We start from the raw sequence: 22,212 nt of genomic DNA on the forward strand, positions 1-22,212 counted from the left end.
AGCATTTTTAATCCACTATCCATCAAAATACAACAATATAGTATCAGAACTCATTGCTAACTGGACTAGTATTAGTATTAAACAAAACACCAGCTCCCTGTCTACTACTGCTACTTGTCCACTTCTACTCAAATAATTAAATGACAAAAATTTGCATTAATCAATTCGGCTCCTATTAAATCTGTGACTGAAGAGTTCCTAACTATGGTAGGAATTCTAGGCTGAATCATGTTTGTGTCCTACAGGCACAATTGTATTGAGTGCAGAGGGATCTACTAAACAGAATCATAAGTATACACAAGGGGTGAGTATGAGCTACAAAGCTTGGATCTGAATTTGCACAGATTTGAGGGTATTGGATATGGTGTTTTGATTTTAACCCATCTCTTACATACACACGTTGGAATAAATTCTTACTTGTCATTCTGGTTGGTGTACAATCCATGTTGATATACTGGAGTAAGGATTTTTGCTGACTTTGACCTTCTGTTGCCACATAAATATTTACTTCATTTGAGGATTCTGGCTCATATCTGGTCCAACTTAGTAGTGATCAAAACTGTTACCTAATGGGTTTTGGTAGCATATCTGAAATCTATTGGTGGTCTCAATCAGGTTCTCCTAAATGGGCCATCACATAATAAATCATTAGGCAGATCTGCCCTGGGTGTGAGGCATTTTATATCTCTTTAGAAAATCCCAGTCTGAATTCATTGTTCCCAAGGGCAGGAGTCTCTTGCCCCAATAACTGAAATTCATTGGAAGATCTGTAAATTAATCTTGATCTGTTTCTGAGGAGATGATATTTTTGGGTAAAGGTGAAGCATCACTTGAGCTTTATGACAGCCTTACCAATCTCCACAATCCTTGAATTCATACACCTTGCCTGCTATAAATCATTTATCTTTAATCCTATCCAGCTATTCATGTTGTTCTCCTGTGATTGGCAGTAAACTTGGAAACAGTGTCCTGGAGTTTAGGTAATGAATTTTTATGCTTACCTTTCCCAGAGGTGTTTCAAGATTTCCATAGGTAGCTGGCTAATCAGACTTTGCTCGGCCTGATTAACCAAGATAAGAGTGTTTTTTTAAGAAACAGTTTCATAACAAACTACTTATCTCCTCCATCTCAAGATTAAGGCATATTGGAAAAAATAACCTGTAAATGCCATTATTTTTTTCTGTATTTTATAAAAAGGATTTTTTTCTACTCTACCTTCATTGAAAAGAAGCCTGAAAATGAAATTCTGTGAAAATAAGGAATATTATACAATTGTTATTAATGTGCTGGGTTTTTTTCTCTTGAGACAGAAATATGAACTCTAATTTTTTACAGATTGGGAAATCAATGTTTTCTTTCTGAAACACTATTTTTTCCCCCTGAAATTAATAACAATTTGGGAAGGCATGAAAGCAATCTTCACTGTGCTATTCAAGAATGCAGATATATAAATGTTATTGCACTATTTATAATAAACAGCAGTGTCTCAGAAATTCATCTATAGAAATTAGTGTGTGTGTGTATGTGTGTGTGTATATATATATTTTTTTAAAGTTGTTGTGCTGTCTGTCTCAGAAAGATCTTTCCGAATCAAATAACTTCCTCCATAATGGAACACAGCAGCTGCTTATTCGTCCTCCACCTTCACATTGAGAGATGACTCCAAAGGTTTCTTTAGAGATTAATAATTAAAAATTGCTATGACTACCAATGTCATTGTGTCCTACTTTGCATTATTATCATTTTAAATATTTATACTATTATAACACCTAAGGCTCTGCAATCAGGACAGATACCCAAATGTGTTAGGTGCTGAACAAACATATGTGAAGACACAATGCCTGCAAGGAAGAGTTTACACTATAGAAATTAATGTATCTTATACTTAAATAAGTTCTATCTGATCGCCAATGTAATGTAAATTGATTTAATTATTGCATATTTTGAAAGTTCCTTCTAAACAGCTGCGTTGTTTTCAAAAGTGCTTAAATCCCATTTACAAACATGACTTATGCACTTAACTGCCTAAGTCCCATTGATATTCACTGGAAGTCATAAACATTTGGTAATTATCACCAGAGCTATTAATTTTTCCACTTTAGTGCTATGTATGTGTTAATATTTTTAAGTTGGAACAGTCTATTTATATGCTATAATATGCCCTAAAGAATTACATGAAAGATAGAATTCATGGTATGCTACTTTGAACAATTTTGTGTTAAAGCAGCTATAGTAATCCAGAGTTTTATGTATTGTGTAGGAATTTTTCAGTTGTCTTTTTTTCTTTCTTAGTGACTCTCTGGATATGACTTCTGTAGTTGGAGATCAATAGGTTTGAACATTTACAGAACTCAGAATTCGGTTTTGCTTCAGCCATCTATATAATGCAAAACGTTTCAAAATGAAGTTCTCAAAATGTCATTAAAAAGTACAAAAATATGCTTTAGTAGTTAACATACAATAGCACAGAGTTACCTGTAATGTATCAAATCTTTCTATTTCTTGAAAGCTACTTTGCCACCAATTTGATGCCAAAAGTGAATAGAATCAACCCCGTAATGAATCTAAGCATACATTTTTTCAGGGGATGGAGAGGAAAATCTTATTTTGAGAAAGGAGGATGGGTGAAGATAGGGACAGATATAACTAAAACAGGGGTTCTCAAACTGGGGCTTGTGAGCTGTCAGCCTCCACCCCCAACCCATGCTTCACTTCCAACAGTTATAATAGTGTTAAATATAAAAAAAGTGTTTTTAATTTATAAGAGATTCACAGGTTTGCTGTATACCATTTTCTAACCCAAAGGTTATTTAACCTTTGAGCACTTCCTTCCCACCTTTATTGATTTCTTCAAAATGTTTCTTTTTACCAGCAATATGTTGTCTGTTGACAGAGGGTAACTTGTTGACAAAATATGAACTGCTTATGACAAGCCACTTTTGAAATATGAGGCTTATAAAATTGGCTGGTATATCACTTTATGAAAAGCCTGACTTCTTTTTGACATTGGATACACCCAAAATAGACTGGCTTAGAAGCTCCCAGTTTCGTTACATTAGGTAGTCCTCAATAAGAACAAATACATGGGTTAACTTAAGGTGATTTGCTACAGAAAATCAAAACTCTGAGATCCCTCTAAAATCTTAGCAGTGCTAGTTATTTCCTTAATAAATCTCACATAAATTACAAAGATCAGCTGGGAATGCAGAAGGAGGGAATCATTTATTATTTGGGGTTTTCATCTGTTCTTTTTTTAAGTTCTGTATCTGAATCCCAGATTCTTTCTGATGAACCATGTTATCCAAATAACTGAGGGTTCAAGAGACACAATATTACATCATATATTAAAATGACTGATGAAATTAGCATTATGAGTTTCCACTCACTAGTACATCTCAGTGACAGATCAAGGCTCTAGAACTAGCACAAATCTGTCTTGCAGGCTATGTTTCCAAAAGCCACTCGTAATTTTTGAATGCCACAATTTGAGTGTTCAACTTTTCACCTTTTAAAAGGCTCTGGTTTATAGAACACAGCTCTCTGCAAGATTATTTCCTATGTAACATGTTGCAAGTTGTGCTCCCCAAATCAGTAGTCACTTTTGAAAATGTACAAGTCTCCAGCAATAGTAGCTTTTCAGCAGTGACTTGAAAATGTGCATTGAAATTATAATGAGTGAACTTCCTAGAGTTTGAGAACAGGTTTTGCAAACTGTGTAAAGTCTTCTTGAGCCCTAGTACTTGGTTTGTGATGTTTAAGATTGTAACTGTTTCCATTTTAAATTCTCCTTTGACCACCAGTCTAACTTTTTCAATGCATTCTTTTTAGTCTAACCTTTCTTATGTTTTGTCTCTAGTCTGACAATTTTTGGGAAAGTTTGAGGCTATTCAGAAAGGGTCATTTCTGAACTTAGATCTTAAAATAAAGGTGTTTTGAATTTTTTGGAGACCTTTCCAATACTTTTTGTCTAAAGCATTATTTCAGAAATGGATTGGTCTAGAAACTCTGAGAAACTTTCTTAAATAGTCTAGTTTTTAGGAATAATTTTTAAAGGACGTATCGATAATTCTGAGAGGTATCATGTTTCTCTTGAGTTGGTAAATTTTGCTTTGTTTTGAGTTTTGTTTTTCTTGTCTTGGACAGCTTAAGTATCCTAAAATTGTCTACATACCTGGTGGTACTTTTAAGCTCTGCCAGGCAAATGGTTGATTAAGAGAATAGTTTTACTCAGGTTTCAGGGCAGAATCTGAATGCAGTAGGATAGCACAGGTTAACATATGATGATTCAATATTTGGGCATAGAGTTTAGAAGAAATAAAAGAAAAATCACAGCCAGAATGACTTTCAGATCCCTAGTTGGTTTTTTCATGTCTGGCAATAGATAATCAACTATTTCTTGTGACTAAATAATCCAAAGAATATAGCCTCTTTTCCCCAATTGCCTGTCTATCTTGATATCTGCGTGTTATAATTATTTGTGTATTTGCCTAATAAAATGGACAAACCATTTTCAGCATATGGGTGTAAGGATATGGGGAGTAGAGCCTAGGTGTGCAGATCCTGGGAGCACTGATATTCTCACAGTGCACTGTGGATAATAGGTGCCACAGGGAATACCACTCAAGGGAGCTAGAGTGACAGGACCTTTGGCCCTCTGGTTGGCCAACTGCCCTATTTAACCCTAAAGGGTCTCCCTTTAAGTTGTCTGGACAACAATTTAGACTTCAGCCCTCCTGCAACTCCTGACCTCAGGGTATGATTGGAAGCCAGACTCTGACCATGACTCCTTGTTTCCAGACTCTAGCCTCCTACTGCCTCTCCTCTCCAATTTCCAACCCCACCCTGACTTTTACCCCAACTCTTGTTTTTTGAACCTGGCTATGGTAATTCCCCTGACCCTTGCTCACTTACTACTGTCCCTGATATATGGACTCAAGCCCAGCTGTGACTTCTAGGACAGAGCATTTATTTCCTGGTACCTTAAAGTTTGCCCAGATCCACTTCTGACCCTTCTATAGAAGCCCCTTAACAGGGATGTGGAATGGATGGAGTCTACTATCACCCATGGGACCCCACAGGATACCAGATCTGCAGGAGTGGGTTTGGAAACTGGTTTGGAAACTGCCAGAAGTTCAGGGGATTCCTGAATCAGTGTTGTTGCCTTTTCCTGCTCTGCCCTTGAATGTACTAGACCAAGGTGGGACTTAGTGATGAGTTGGCTAGCTGGAAAAGCACTGGATTGTGTACTAGAATGCCTTCCTGGAAGCATTTCCTGCAATTTTCTACAACTCTCATTGTGCTCGCTTAGCGGAAGCTGCACTCTGAAGTCTTCAGCAAGGGGAAGGGCCAGTTGCCTCATGTCCAGTTCCATCGGCTCACAGCTGATGAATGCAACTGAGGCAGCCAAACTGCATCGCTTTCAGTGTGGACTTAGTGAGGAAGTAAAAAATGAGCCAACCCATGCTGAGACCCTGACCTGCTTGGATGCTTTCACTGATCTCTCTCTTTGCATTGATAACTGGCTTTGTGAATGAAAGGAGAAGAGGAGGGGTACCCTGCCACCACTTGATCCACACCAAAACCCCCAGGGTCCAACTATTTACTATTGCAGGTTGGTCTGGGCCACTGATGGTTGACCTTAGAAGAAAAGGAATGGTGACGACATAACATACACTTTTATTGTGAAGCACAAACACATGCCATTGCCTCTTGCCTGTTTTGGATGTCTACCTGAAAGGAATTGGGAAATGAGCCAGCCCAGGCCATATGGGGCCGGCCTGGGCACCACCAAGGCACTGCATTCTGATATTATCCCTAACCCTCAAGAGAAACCTGATCCAGGATACCTGGGTCCTCCCCACACTTATGAGTACAAATAAAGTTATATGCTACAGATGGGGCCAAATTGATTTCCCCCTCAGTGAACCCTGATTAATTCCAGGTCTACCAGTAATTTCATAGATGGTAAAGCCGCTTGAGTGCTACAATTCCCAGTCAGTTTAAAACTTACATCAGTCCTTGTAAAGTTGATAGATGAATCTCTCCTGTCCTTGTGTCAGTAACACAGGAAATAGTACCCCAGAGACTGTAATTCCAGCCCACTTGGGATGAGCTACAGGTCTATGCGATCCATTCCCCACACTTCCCTCTAATACTTGGCACAACCTGTTCGAAGGAGTATGTCCCTTGCATCTCTTCGTGAGAGAAGAGGATCAACTTTCCCTCTAAATACTACCCAGGGGTCTGCCAGCATGCAGCCAGCTCCAACCCTCTGGTCCTGGACTCCTGCAGCCAATCAGAAGTGACAGTGCCTGTGGGGGAAATCTGGATGGTGGCAGCTAGCCAGAAGACATCATACCCAACCTTGAGTCCCCATCTTCCTCAAAAATATTGGGATTATGCAGATGTTTTTGAAAAGAAAAATGCAGACACACTACCTCTGCACTGGGATTATGACTGGCACGTAGACCTACAATCTGGGGAGAAGGTCCCATGTGGAGGGATTTATGCAATGGCAATGCCCTTTATGCACACATCCAGGACAACCTGGCCATGGGCTGCATCTGGTGCTCCACCTCCCTAGCAGAGGCTCTGGTCCTTTTCATTATGAAAAAGGATGGAATGCTATGCCTTTGTGTAGACTAGTGGGCCTTAAACCAGGTGATGGTCTGAAACTGATATCCCCTGTCCTTAATCTTGGAGTTATTAGATCATGTGTGATCTGCCAGAATTATCACCAAACTGGACCTCCAGGATGCTTACAACCTTGTGGTCATCAGGGCTGGAGACAAATTGAAGACTGACTTTCAAACACACTCTGGGCAATTTTAATATTTAGTAATGTCATTCAGGTTGACCAGTGCTCCCACCACCTTTCAATGGTTTGTGAGCGACGTGTTTAGAGAGATCCTGGACCAGTATGTAGTCAACTATCTCAATGACGTACTTGTGTTTTCAGAAAATTCTGAGCAGCATTTTTACTACATTCATTCCATCCTTGAAAGATTGCTGAAGCAAACATTGGAAAAATGACCAGTTCTCCACAGAATTCTTGGGTTAAATCCTTCCCCCTGAGGGCATCAAGATGGACCTCTCAGAAGACAGAGGCCATCCAGCCTGATTCTATAGTGTCTGACCCTAGCCTGACTCTGACTCTGACTCTTGCATATTGATCTCAGCTCTGGTGATTCCTCTGAACCCTGCTCACTGACTACCATCTCTGACATTTGGACTTCAGCTCAGCTGCGACTGTTAGGCCAGACTGTGTGTGCCCTGGTCGCTTACAATGGGGCATTTGCAAACTCTTCATTTTGACCATTTGTTGCTTGCGGTATATGTTTAGTCGTGTGATACTGTATCTGGCATTCTGATTAGGTGGCTAACCTTTTTAAACAGGAACATCATGGATAGCAATGGAGAATAACACATATCTTCCTTCTATCAGAGGGGTAGCCATGTTAGTCTGGATCTATGAAAGCAGCAAAGAGTCCTGTGGCACCTTATAGACTAACAGATGTTTTGGAGCATGAGCTTTCATGGGTGAATACCCACTTCGTTGGATGCATGTAGTGGAAATCTCCAGGGGCAGGTATATATATGCAAGCAAGAAGCAGGCTAGAGATAACAAGGTTAGTTCAATCAGGGAGGATGAGGCCCTCTTCTAGCAGCTGAGGTGTGAAAACCAAGGGAGTAGAAACTGATTTTGTAGTTGGCAAGCCATTCACAGTCTTTGTTTAATCCTGAGTTGATGGTGTCAAATTTGCAGAGGAACTGAAGCTCAGCAGTTTCTCTTTGAAGTCTGGTCCTGAAGTTTTTTTGCTGCAGGATGACCACCTTAAGATCTGCTATGGGGTGGCCAGGGAGGTTGAAGTGTTCTCGTACAGGTTTTTATATATTGCCATTCCTAATATCTGATTTGTGTCCTTTCATCCTTTTCCGTAGAGACTGTCCAGTTCCTTATGTACTTATATTTGTTCTTGGGGGAATATGGATATTCCTGTGAAAATCAATTATTGCCAGACATTTGGGCAAACAAAATCCTGTTTAAATGTTTGCAAATAGTGAATAAAAAGATTTGAAAAAGATGAAACCAAAATGCTGTTCAGAACACAAAAATATTCACAGAGATTGGTTTTGGTGTTTTTTTTTTCATAATTTGTCTTGTAGAATTCAACCAGCTGCAACTTGGAGTGAGAAAAAAATAATTAATTATTTTAAAATAAGTATGTTTTGATCTTTCAATCACTGATGCTGTAAACATGGAACTCAAATGCTATTTTTGCAGTCACTTTTTAAGAGTAGAACTGAACTTCAAAGCGCAAATATAATCAAACAATAAAAATAGATTCTACATAATATTTTGTCAAAGATGAGTTTGTCAGAGAAATTGGACAATGAAAAACAATTGGTAATGAGTCAATGGAATAATTTAGTGGGCAATGCTAATTAAAAGAAAAAAATACAGCATACGAGTTCAAAATCTTAAGTATTGGGGAAACAAGTGATTAGAAGGGTGAAGAAAAATCAGAAAGGTGAATCAAGATGAACCAAAGGCAAAGTTGGCCATGTTGGGCCAGATGCCTTTTACTTGCTCAAAAATGTATAATGTCTGCTTTCGTGCTTTTCAGATTCCAAGAAGGAGAATCAGGGACAACCTTGTAGTGCTATTGCACCAGTGATAAGAATAAATGAATATGCGAACTGAACTTTTTCTGCCTCTTAGCTAAGCTAGGAGAGATTTGACAGTAAAACCTCCTTGTTATGGATATCTCTTGGCCTTCTGCCAATGCTTATGTTTAAGCATTGTTGGGATTAATGATAAATTTCTTATACAACAGTCTTTTCACATCTTGATTTACTGAACTGAGTGCAGGAGGTAAATTTTAATGACAAATAACAAAGGAACTACTTGAAAGAGCTACCACATTACTTACATTTTTACAAATTGTTATTGACTTGAATGTTGGATTAGATCAACCTTTTTTTCCTGCTAGCGTATCATGGCTATGCACAGAGAATCAGATCTGCTTTGTCTTCCTGCAAAAGCATCTATACATGCTGGTAGTGTCCAAGTAAAGAGATGGCATGTGATTACTAGACTTATACTATCACATCTAACATCCATAAACTTTGTTTTTGTTAAATATCTTTCATGGACATCATAAAGCTTAGGCTATGTAGAACAGTGACTGTTTCTGAGGAGTCAGGGTATTCAGACATTAGGTAAATGTGAAAGGTGAATGCATAATCATCAGAAAAACCTATGATTTTTCCACAGAACCAAAGAGCATTAAAATGTTGTATAATCTATAACTAGTAAACTACTAAGGTTGCCCATATGAACTACAGTGTTAACATGGTCCAAAAGAAAATATAGCTTGCTTGATTTTCTGTTCCTTGTCCTACCTAATGAAGGGCACTCAGTTTGACTGCACAGTACTTTCAGTTACACTGAAGAAGAATTGCCTAAGAGAAATTTGTATGAATGAAAAAACTATTACCATATGAAACCTTGTCTCTTTCTCATTGGTATGCAAGTCTGAGAGGAAAGTTTGGAGCTGAATATAATGCTCTAATTAGACTCCAGAGGACTCACATGGACAATCGACTGCTCATTAGTCTGTCAACTTCCTTTGAAATTGATTGGGGTTTTTTCAACTGCATACTCTCTAGTATGGAAACAGAAATGATCTATGTTAATATATTTTCCAGATATTGCAACTGCCTATCCAGATAAGAAGTCAATCTTAATGTACGTGACATCACTCTTCCAAGTTCTACCCCAGCAAGTCACCATTGAAGCTATCCAGGAAGTGGAAACATTGCCACGGCAATCAAAGGTCACTAGAGAAGAACACATACAATTACGTCATCAACAACGCTTCTCTGAACAGGTGAGTGTCACACTTCATGGCAACTGCACTTGTTTTTCCAGTCAGTGATCCAGCAAAGCACCCATGCTCAGGCTTCCAGCTCCCCAGCTGTTGCTTCTCTTTCGTGAAGACCTGCATCTCTCTCCCTTCTGACCATGGTATTTCCAGACTGTGCTGTTGTGTGCCTTCGCTGTATGTTTCCCAGCAAAGGCAGTCCGCCTAAACACACCTGCTTGCTTTCTCTTCAGAGACTGATAACAGCATGATTGCTACAGATATAAGTTACTATACTGAGTTTTCTAAGCAATTCCACTTTATTTTTAAGGTAAAAAGCATTACAGAGAAAATATATTAAAAATAATAAATGAACCTATATACATGCTAATAAAACTTACCAGAGATCACCCCAACTCCAGCATGGGGGATCTGGCAGTATGAGTCCTTCAGCTCCTCACCATAGGAGAGTCCTTGTGAACCTAGAATTTCTTCACAGCTTTAGCTCAGAACAAGCACTCCCATGACAAGTTTAGTCTATCCTTTTATCTGGAGTTTCCAGAAGCAGTTTGTTAATGTTCAAACAGTCTATCTCTTCAGGGCATATCTTCAAAAGGTTGGGTGTGAAGGGAGAGAATTTGAATTCCCCTTACCTCAAAGTATATCCTAAGGAAATACATTTGAGTCATTTCCTAAAAGGCCTTTGTATTTCCTTGTATCTTCCAGAGATTGCATTTATCTTGTCTTCATGCTAAAGAAGTTTCATACATCTCTCAATAGTGTACACACATTTCAGTTTGTAATACCAGAACTGCAGAAATGCTACCCTTAATTCAGTAAGGTTTGTCCAGGATATTACAGGATATTGTTTGTCTGTCTGTCACAGTGAGTTCTTTCACGTTTCTACTCACAACATGAGTTTTAAGAGGGCCAGAGAGAAGAGAGAATATCTGTAGGCATATCTGAAACTTCAGTGAAGAAATGTATCAGATAGAAATGTCTGCATGAACAGTGCTTTGTATTGCTTTGCATGCAGTATTGGGCTGTTTTAAAGTAAAAAATCAGCAGATTTTTGCTTTGTATTTCTACTTTCTAATATCAGATATATTCTGTTTAAAAGCATGTCATAAATATTTTGGTTTTTGAGAAGGAGCAGAATTAAGGGAAAGAGTGTTATACTTGTTATTTAATAACATTTGCAGTTTCTCTTTTAAAAAAAATGCTGTACCATTCTAACATATCAATAATCTAAACGATGATCAGTTGCAATAAAAATACTGTTTATATGAAGTAACATAGGCATAAGACATGGAATAACTGTTGTCTATTCAGTTTATTAAATGTGTTTTCATTTGTTGATGTTTAATTTAAACTGACTAGTATTTGAACTCAGCTGTGCTCATCTACAGTTTGCCCTTTTAGAGCACCAAAGCACACAGGCACTTTCTCTTGTGCTTGCTACCTCAGTTTTGCTTCTGAATCCGCCTTCAGCCAATCTCTGCTGAAGTGTCTGGAGACTTAGACTTAATTTACTCACTCCATTGAGTTAACTCTTGCTTATGGGAGACTCGGTCCCATTCGTGGTGAATGCTGGCTTCATTTATTTAAGACTTACTACCAAGCTACTTTTTTTCAGCTTTAGCTGGATTATAGAGAAAGATCTTTCACTTAGTACTGGCATTATGCCTGGCAGCTCAAGCAGGAGTCTTTCTGACTTTCATGAAGGGATGTCAGACTAAATGAAAACACCTCCCTACTTTCTGCGTAAATTTGCTGCATGCTAGCGCTATCTCTAAGATTAACTGCTGGTGCCCTCTCTTATTTCCCTTCTTTTGTTCTTGAAAACAATACTCTACTTCTGTACTATACATGTTTATCAATGTATGTCTGCTTTTTTCCCCTTAATTTCTCCTTCTTAGATCACAGTCAGTGTAGCACAAGGTCGTGTGCACACCCCTTCACCTCCTCCTAAACCTCGCTTCAAAAGCTATGCGTACACACAAGCTGCTTATGTCATGTCCCCTGACCAAAAAGGGAGGCAGTTCCCTCCACAGGTCTGTCAACATTACTGTTTGTTGTGAAAATTATTCTAATCTGCCTGTGCTTGCTGTGAAATTGTGTATGTACTTTGGTTTTTCCTATCTCAGTGATCTACCTTTTTCAATTTTGTTAGGTGCTGTCAAGTGGTGCCTTTTTGCTGAACACTTCAATCTGACTGGCAAAAATGTGTCATGCTATTTTTTAAAATGTTAAGCAACGTTCAAATACTGACATGCTGTTAGAAATTGTCATCTTTTTTTCTGTTGTACTTGGTTTTAGAAATGTTAAAAAGAATTGATTTTAAAATCCAACTCCAATGTAAATGTAAGAGGTAATAAACTCACTTGACAGTAAATGTTTTTTAAGGTAATTTGCTTCTAGAAAAGCAGATATCTTCGATTTTTTTTCTGTGTTCATTAAAGAAAATGTTGCATAATGATTTTCAGTGAGCTCAGGTAGTTGAGGGGAGAGGACAGGGAAAATATTCACTATGAATGTTCTTTATATGATCTGATTTAACTTAGATAATAAAATACTGTAGATGTACCATAGTTTTAAATATCCCACAAACAGATTCCCTCCAAAGTCAAGATCAGAGACCATACACCCCTTGAATGCATTCAGTGCAACTCAGTGCAGTGAGAAAAAGAGGTTAGGAATCCTCTTACTAGATATTTTCAGATTTCTCATTATTACGTAGTTCAAAAAGTGTAAGAACTGTAGTGTCATGTAGATTGTAATAAAATGCATAATGTGGTATGATTGCCGTGAATTTCTTTTGGAAAAGAAAACTGCATCTATTTGGCCCAGCATAGCAATTTGATTTCTGTAGTGGGGGAGCCAGCCATTCTGTCTAAGTTGTAAAAATGTATTTGAAAATAACATTTTTAATTCAATGCCCTGTTTGAGTCTTCTATTATGGTGTCAGATGCTTTGCTGAACAATGACGTCATTTATGGAGCCCATGCAGAAAATCCTTTACAAATTTCCATATACCTTTGCTGAAGAGGTAACATCAATCATGCTACTGTAATGATTAATAAAACAGTTAAAGTGTTTAATATTGACACAGTTAATTTCTTCTACTGAAATATTAAACTAATACTACAGCAGAATGGAAACTGATGATTTAGCTTGACTTTTCGTAATCATAGTCACCATTAGATATTTTTTAACCTTTAGAACACTACAATGGAAGTTAAATAATTCACAAAAATATCTCACAGAGTAACAGGACCTATTTGCATCATTCAATGCTTGTTCCTATGTTCTAGTCCTCAGAAAAGAACAAAAGTTATAAATCTGGGATTTATATCTTCTATGTGTTCAGCATTATGATAATTACTTTATTTGGATTCTACTGTAGTAGGGACTGTACAAACATTGCTAATTGCTTGTCCCTGTACCCCAAAAGAGCTTACAGTATAATAGTTAAGACATAACAGGTGGATGAGACAAACAGGATGCACCCACCATGCTGATCAGTGCAATTCTTACCCAGTTAGTAGTAATGATTACAACTTGCCACCTATTTAGCCATTATTAGAGAACAACACTCTTTTGGCAGGTACTCTTAGTGATAAAGAAAATGACCAAATTTCCAGTTAGCTGTTAACCTCTCATCTTTGAATCGATGTGTCAAGGTTTAAGATGAAGAACTTTACTTTCCTAATCCAGGAAACAACCCATAGTGAAAATTGATGCTGTATATGTATGAAGGTGAGATACTTTCATAATCCCACCTGTTTAAGACAGTTCAATTTTTTTTCTTTCTTGTGACCAATAAAGGTTACTTCTGGACTCTCAGTGGATCTCCAAATCTTTTCCAAACTGATTGTGATCATAATTTTCAGAATGAAGAAGATAGTCTCTAGATTTATTGCTGCCATTATGAGCTTCTGATCAAAGCCAGTTCTGTTGAAGAGTCTGTGGTAGGCACATCAATGTTAATCCAACTTCTCTTTTCCCGTACTACTTTCTTAAATTCCCATCTGGTTAATTTCAGAATAAGATATCTCACTTTGTAGTTTACCCCTAGGAAAACTCAAGAGTCTCCTTCACTCGATCTACCAATTTCAAAGACCTTCCCAGGTGACTGGCTGGCAAGGTCTTCATCTCCTAGAGATGATGGTTTTCTGTGTGGCTACACAGGCAATCATTTCTCTCAGACTTCTGCAGTCTTTCATCTTTATAGAATTATAATTACAAGCTCCTGAGTCTGTTTCACACTAAGAGACTCAAAGACGAGATGTCTTTCATTAAGATAGTGACTATCCAAGAAGAATCTTCCGCTGCACTCTGCTGAAACTGCATCTGCTGTAAATTACCTCAGGTGCTAGTGTCTTGTATTTGGGGTGTTTGGTGGAGTTCTAATTGAGGAGAAATGGTCCAGTAAGATATCTAATCAAAGCATGAATGTGAATTACTTGGAACTCAAAACAGCTGCAAATGCAATAAGAACACTTTCCAAATAGTTTGAAACATCTTTCTCTAATTCTGTTGTAAAGCTACTACAGGATACTGTTGCATGTATCAGCTGCCAAAGGGGCAAAATATGATCAGAAATGATAAACTTCTGTATTGGCCAGAAAGAAAAAAGTTTTCACCCAAAGTACTTTACCTCAGAATAGGGAATGTCACACTTCCGCTTGAGGAGCAGATTATGCAAGACCTGCACCCCATTCCCATTATCAATTATCTTCCTCAGAAACCCCTCCACTCACTACCATCACAGAAGTCAATCACTGGCAACAAACACTGGTGAGTGCAGAGTCTATCTGTCTTTCCTCTCAGCCAGAACAGACTGGGCAACAGTCATACTGTGTCACCCAGCCTCAGTGGTTTTCCAACCTTCCTCTCCTCCAACCATGTGTTCCAGGAACAGCCAAGAAGTCTCTGTGGCCTCTGGTCTTTGGAAGCCCCTAGAATTGAGTGGCCCCCACCACATCGGCAACCAGCCTTCTCATATTGGCCACAAACAGCAATATTAGACTTCCTGCTTTTTAGACTCGTGCTCACACCTGTCACTATGGCACTGTTCTCTGGCTGCTTACCTCATCTCCCATCATCTATCACAACTTTTCTCCATCTTTTTCTCTCCCCTTTTGGCCCTTTCCAACCTCTGTTCACTTTTACCAGTCCTTTCCACCGCACTGGCTTGGTCCTCTGACCATTTATCCTCCACACTACTTCCCCTGTTAGCCCCACCCCATCCTCTTTGATGTCTTCATTCCTTTCTGGCTGCAGATCTGCCCTGCAAATCTCAAGGTATAAATTCACTATCAGCTTCCAGATCCTTTATCGTTGAATTACTTATAGCAGGAGTAAGTAGGCCTAATTGCAAATTATTTATATGTGCAAGTTTTACATCTCAGTTACCTCTCAGCCAGTACAGACTTATTACCTGCCTTGCTTTCCAGCTGCATATTTTCTATTCCCCGAAGTCAGTCTCATTAGTGAAGCTGTCTATGTGGCTTCCCTTAGAAAAAAGGGACCGTCAACCTAGTTCTTAGAACTTTGTCAAAGATACTTTTTGAATCCCTCTCAAGTTTCTTTGTTTAATCTCTGTCAAAGTCTGCTTTCTTGTTGTATCACTTTAGTTCACTGAATATCTGAACAAGGACCATTTTCCATCATATTACTTACTCTTCATTTTTTCCAAGCATACTTGTTTCTCAGACCAGTTCTAATTTTGTACACAGGCATAACTCAACTTTCTACCTCATTCAGAATAATATTGGCTTAATTTTGCCAAAGACATCCTATGTAAACCTTCAGGACCTTAAGATATTTTACAGGACTCAACTGTAGAGAGACTTCAATTTTTAGAACTCAGAAGGTCCTTCGTGAGGGGCAATCATTTTTCTTTGGAAAAGCTTCATTTAGAGGGGAAAAAAAACCTGGTTTTATATTTATTAAAAGATGTGAGAGCACAGATTTCAAACATAACTTTAAATAGGATGTCCAACATGTACATTTTGTTATTAGATTAGTATTTGTGTATATAAATATGCCTTTCGCAGTCTTATTTGAATATGGAGCTGCCAAAAGTTTTGAATTTCTAGTTTATGGAAAATTTAAACAATTTTCTGTGAACCAGAAATTCTGTAAAATTTTTGTCTCAGAAACATTGACTCATGGTTTTTCTGAAACAAAATATACTCCCTGGTATGCTGGAAGATGCTGACTGACATTGACATGATTCTTCTCAATTTCACCACTTCTAATCAGTGATGCACAGTAGTGAATCTGACAAGAATCATGTCAATTTCAGTCAGCAGCTTCCAGGGTTTGTGGCTGTGGTGTACCCTTGTCATGGGTTGGGGTCCTAGGACTTCCGGACTTTTGGGTTAGCTGGTCCCTCAGGCTGCCCAACTCTTGACAACTGATGACTCAGGCTGCAGGAGTCAGACACTCTGGGAGACAGCTGGCCCAGGAGTCTGGAGCCCACTCCAGTCTGCATGGTGGGGCTGCCCCAGTACTGCAGAGCCAGGAAGATCCTGTTTCTCAGACCTAGGGCAGTCTGTATGATAGGAATGTCCAAGAGCCATGGACCCTGGAAGCTCCAATGTCCCCAGCAGTGTTCCAGATGAACTGGCAGGAAAGTAGGCAGATATCTATCAGCACGCTGCCTTTAGTTCATCAAAAGTTTATCAAACTTAATACGTTTAATGTTCGCGAAACATCATTTTCCAATGAAAACACTGTTTTGTACAAAAATTCCTGACTAGTTCTGTTTAAAAGTCCAAATGTGAGATGTGGCTAGTCTGTTAAAAACATCCATGTTTCAAAATTGGACCCGACATATCATAGTCGGGTCTGACATATGATACCTGTAGTGTCATAGATTTTTGTTCTTTTGCCAAGGGATAGAGTTACTTTTGCAGTGCCTTTTATTTTAAGTAAATTGCAGCATTTGCATGTTGGATTATTTTTACCAGTCTATGACTGACAAGCTTCAGTAGGTTTGAATTAAAATAATCTGAGCTATATAATTAAGCAATAATAGCCAAGGAGAAGGGCATTTCCTGGTATTTAATGACTTCCAAGAGGAATTGAGAACTGTAGCTTTACCTCAGGCCCTCAACCTCACCATTCATTAACTGTCAGGAAATTTCTGACCTTGAGGTCATTAGTGCTATTTTACAAATGAGATAAAATATTTCTTCTCAAGTTCTTGTGGCTCCCACTGATGTGAATTTTCTTGTATACAGTATTGGACTTTTCCTAGCAGATAGTAAGTACAATAACTAGCTCAGAAAACAAAACTTAATTCTGAATGTTATTTAAGTTTTATAATACTTAAACTGAATTTACTTAGGACATATTATTATTAAGGAATGATGGCTAAAAGTCCTCTACTGTTTTGGAATCTTGTCGTAGCAGGAATTTCCACAGTACTTTACCCTCTGCCACCAAATTTATTTAATCTTTCTTAACAGAGATTGCTTCTCACAGACCTTCACTTCTGTGCCCCTTTAGCACTCACATGTACAAGAGACACCAGGGTACCGAGCAGTAGTGCAAACTCACTGACTTTTCAGTGAATTAAGAGAAGAGTTGTCCTTGCTTTGAGGCTGTGATCTAAATACTCTCCTGTTTACTCTGTGGCAATGTGTCCCTCAGAGATGTCCTCTGAACTTACCATAAGGCAAGCAGGATTAGAGTTATAACATTATTTTTTTCATATTTCCAAGGCCAAGCATGCACTAGATGAACCATGGAATAAAGGTGATTTATATGGAAAACAGCATTGCAAAAAGCTAACTAGAGTGTTAAGTTATTGCTAGCCAAAAGCTGAGCTATGCAGGAAAAAGTAGAGAGATTCCTTAAAACAGGCTGTAATGGACCAGAATCTTTGGGATTTTACAAGAACTTGGATTAACCAAAACAATGTAGTTTAGCTTTGCCTTTAGGTGTGTGTGCTTTAGTAACTAATTTCCAATGAACTTTAGTACCATTGCTGGATGCAGGAGTTTAATTCCGTACACCAATCTCATACAGCTTTGCACTTGACCATGCTGAATTCTGAGATACAATTGTGACTTTTTTCAATTTAATAACATCCATACTACCAGAACTTCCAGTATCTAAAAATATAGAAATGAAATACAATCAAGGAATACACAGTAAAGGTCTTGATCCAACAAATGGATCTTCACGGATGGGCATTTAACATCAATGTAGATCCGTTTCTGGGACTGGGGCCTAAATCTGTAAAGCTTTGCGTCATTTCAAAGGCTTTCCCTCCCTTTTCCTCTTGCAACCTTTCACATTGCACTCCTCAATTTCTCCTCTAATATCTGTCTGTCTTACTGCATCCTTCCTCTTTATTGCCTCTTAGGGTATGGCTACACTTACAGCTGTACAGCGCTGCTGCAGGAACGCTCCTGTGGCAGCGCTTTGAAGTGCGAGTGTGGTCGTGGCGCCAGCGCTGGGGCCGCAGGTACTCCACCTCCCCGAGGGGATTAGCTTACAGTGCTGGGAGTGTGCTCCCAGCACTGGGGCACTGTTTACGCTGGCACTTTACAGTGCTGTAACTTACTGCACTCGAGGGTGTTTTTTCACACCCCTGAGCAAGAAAGTTGCAGCATTGTAAAGCGCCAGTGTAGCCAAGGCTTAAGTTTTTGTATGGAATTGCCAGCAAACTGAAAAATCCATTATTCACCCAGCTCAAACACAGTCGCTCAGCATTATCTCAGGCCATGGCTACACTAGAGAGTTGCAGCGCTGGTGAGGGGGTTACAAAGACTGTGAATGGCTTGCCAACTACAGAACCAGTTTCTCCTCTCTTGGTTTTCACACCTCCACTGCTAGAACAGGGCCTCATCCTCCCTGATTGAACTGACCTCGTTATCTCTAGCTTGCTTGCTAGCATATATATACTGCCCCTGGAAATTTCCACCACATGCATCTGAAGAAGTGGGTATTCACCCACGAAAGCTCATGCTCCAAAACGTCTGTTAGTCTATAAGATGCCACAGGATTCTTTGCCGCTTTTACAGATCCAGACTAACACGGCTACCCCTCTGATAATTATAAAAAAACAAATTATAAAAGTCATATCTTGTCACAATGCTGTTCATATTTTTCCCTTGTCCTGTTGCTCTGATTTTTTGTGTGAAGGAAACTAGATACTATTTTTGTTTTTTTGCTAGATTTGTTCTGCCAAATTGTAGGCAATTCTCAAATACTTTTGCAATGCAAAGCTTTAAAACACAGGCATGTTTTGGTTCTGGATATTCTGTTCTGAGGATCAAATTCCTGCTAACCTTGTTCAACTTTCTTATGCATCTTTGGCAATATTTTTGACATCTTTTCTTGAGATTCTAGTATACTCTGCATATCATTTATTATTTAAAATACAGCTGAAGATTTTCAGGTGACTTGGTTAAAAGTGATGCTGGAATGAGGAACATGATATGGCTCTTGTCAAGGACCAGACAAAATTATTGTACTGGTTCATAATGAGAGTAATGCATATCATTCATAAATTGTAAAAAAGCTCTGAGTCAAATATTCTGTTTTCTTCTATCAGACATCAATCCATAATCTATAAGGAAATTACCATATTATTATACTAATAGATGGTTGGCTGTATCACAGAATGCATTTAATGATTTGTACTTTCTTAACTTGATATTGATTGATGTCTTAACATTTATCTATTTGAACTTTAGAGATGGAAAAATGTGTAGTTCATTTCCCCTGCTACCAATGAAATATTTTTCCATACATGCTATCGATAGGCAGTTTTTGTCTTTGATTTCTCATAGAGGTAATTAACATGACATGTGTTTGCAGCCTTAATATGATGATTTTAAGTTTAGTTTTCTGAAATATATTTCAGAATAAATAAATAAAATTAACTATAATTTAAAAGTTAAACAATAGTAAAAGAATGAATAAAATACATTCTGTAATTGGTGAGCCAATTGCTGAGAGTAAAAATGGCCCATTATAAAGTATAGCTCTGGTGAGTGCGAGCAAAAATATTCAATACTAAACCTGAGAGAGAGGGAGAGAGAGAGAATTTTGATATTTCAAATATTTCTGGCTTTTATTTGTTTTCCCTCCCTCACGTTATACTGACAGTGGGAACTGCAAGCCTATATCTCAGTGTTCATGAATTTGAAATACTGTAGATTCCAGATGTAAATTAAGAGCAAAAGAATGCATAGAAGAATAAAGCTAACTAAATAAAATACAATATTAAAACTACTTATGTACAGATGTCTCTCTGAAAGGTAGGCTTGGTGACCTACTGTAAACGGATGTGGTATGCCAGAAGTTGACACATGAAAACTAAATGAGGAAGATACACACTTTATTTTATTGTACAAGGAAGCATTTTACAGACTAACTACAGTAGCAGAATGACTTGATTATACCTGTATTCAGAATGTCCTGTCAAATAAATCAAATTAAGTACTTGACCCCTTTTTTAGACTTTCAGAATTGAAACTTTAAAGAGGAATTGCTTATGGCAGTATGTGGGTTGGGCAGGGAAGTTGCATTAAGTTTACTAGACAGAATGCTAATTCAAAAATAAACTACTGATTTGAGCCTTTTATTCTTCCTTATGATGCATGTTCCCTGACAAATGAAGATGAGTTCTCCTTTGCTACATGTCACAAAAGACTTAAAGACTAGCTTGAATCCATTACCATCAAGTATCCCTCCTTTTTATTTTTATGCAACTGTAAAAACAAAAATGGAACTAAGCAAGCAATTCACTTCCTAGAATGGTCCAACAGCAATGATATTTCGTATTCATCTTATCCTTTTCTCCATCCCTTATAAAGTAGGAGACCCGAAAGAGTATCTAAATCTAGACTTCCTGCATTGATAGAATCATAGAAATGTAGGGCTGCAAGGGACCACAAGAGATCATCTAGTTCAGACCCCCGTATAGAGACAGAACCAAGTAAACTTAGACCATGCCTGACAGGTATTTGCCTAACCTGTTCTTAAAAACAGTGGATGGGGATTCCACAACCTCCCTTGGAAACCTATTCCAGAGCTTAACTACCTTATAGTTAGAACATTTTTCCTAATATCTAATCTAAATCTCCCTTGCTTCACATTTAAACCCAGCTGAGGCCTTTCCAGTGCTGAGTAGTGAAGGACAACTACTTCCCATGTCTTACATACACCCTATAATGATATTTGCTTTTTTTGCAATTCCGTCGCATGATTGACTCATATTCAGTTTCTGATTCACTAGAATCCCTGGATCCTTTTCAGCAGTACTACCATTTACCCAGTTATTCCCCATATTGTAGCTGTGCATTTGATTTTTCCTGTGCAAGTATAGTATTTTGTCCTTGTCTTTATTGAATATCATCTTGTTGATTTCAGACCAATTCTCAATTTGTCAGGGTCATCTTGAATTCTAATCCTGTCGTCCAAAGTGGTTACAACAACTCCCAGCTCGGTGTCAGCTGCAGATAATACCCTGTGCATAGTCTCTATAGTTGTTTTTGTCTCATAGCCTTTGTGGTAAACTTTTCAGCTATTTCCAACACCTATTTTTTTTCTTCTGTTATTTAACAATAAAACAGAACGTTTGTTATAAGGTGCTTGTAACATAATATTCTTGTCTATTTTCTCCCCATATGTTTCCACAGATGAAAACATTACAATTTTTCCAAATGGTTTAATCTAAGAGGTGTGTTGAACCAGTGAATTAGTCTGGATGGTTTCTGTGATTTAGTTATAGAATTTGAAATTGCACTGTGGTTTCTTCAAATCTTCCATATACATTTTACCATATGATGGCAGATTTGTGCTCATTTTGTTGCATGATTTTTTGGGGGAAAAGGTCTTTATTAAAAGATGAATATTTCTTACACACTAGGCTCATCTCTGGACATTTATCTGAGCTAGTAGAAGTAAATGTCAAAATCTCCCCCACGCTTGTCTGGTCTCTCTTTATTTATTTATTCCCAAATGCTAGGATGAAAAATCAATTATCTGCAATTTTAGCAATTAATTTATCCAAACTTTAGCTATAAAAACAAAACAAAAATCAGTAATACTGAGAAGGTCCATTTGGCTGGTAAACGGAAAAGAATTTGGCTTATATTGGACACATTACTTGCTGTAAGATTTTATATTGCATTAGCTTGATCAGTGAAGTAAGTTTAACTTGGCACTATATTCTGTGTAGTGCCAACTTGTAGCTGAGTGAATTAATTGCACTTTTCATTTAGATGAGGTGTAAGCAAATGGAGTGTTGGGCGGAATATCAATGTTACATATCTTCAGTTTGTGAGTTGCATACAACGAAGAGTGCCGTCATTTG

The 22,212-nt window shown here is 38.1% G+C and overlaps 1 protein-coding gene across 11 annotated transcripts in view; it reads left to right on the forward strand.

Annotated features, from left to right (window-relative positions):
- The window catches only part of DMD (dystrophin), a 2,125,007-nt gene that overhangs the window by 705,007 nt on the left and 1,397,788 nt on the right, over positions 1-22,212 (forward strand). For 10 of the 11 annotated variants that reach the window (XM_050936430.1, XM_050936437.1, XM_050936440.1 and 7 more), the window contains 2 exons: positions 9,712-9,893; positions 11,786-11,920. In XM_050936430.1, the coding sequence (XP_050792387.1) occupies positions 9,712-9,893; positions 11,786-11,920 (317 nt within the window). The remainder of the gene's footprint in view (positions 1-9,711; positions 9,894-11,785; positions 11,921-22,212) is intronic. The other variant, XM_050936438.1, reaches the window with a different exon arrangement.

The sequence above is a fragment of the Gopherus flavomarginatus genome, chromosome 1 (assembly GCF_025201925.1).
Source record: "Gopherus flavomarginatus isolate rGopFla2 chromosome 1, rGopFla2.mat.asm, whole genome shotgun sequence".
Taxonomy (NCBI): domain Eukaryota; kingdom Metazoa; phylum Chordata; order Testudines; family Testudinidae; genus Gopherus; species Gopherus flavomarginatus.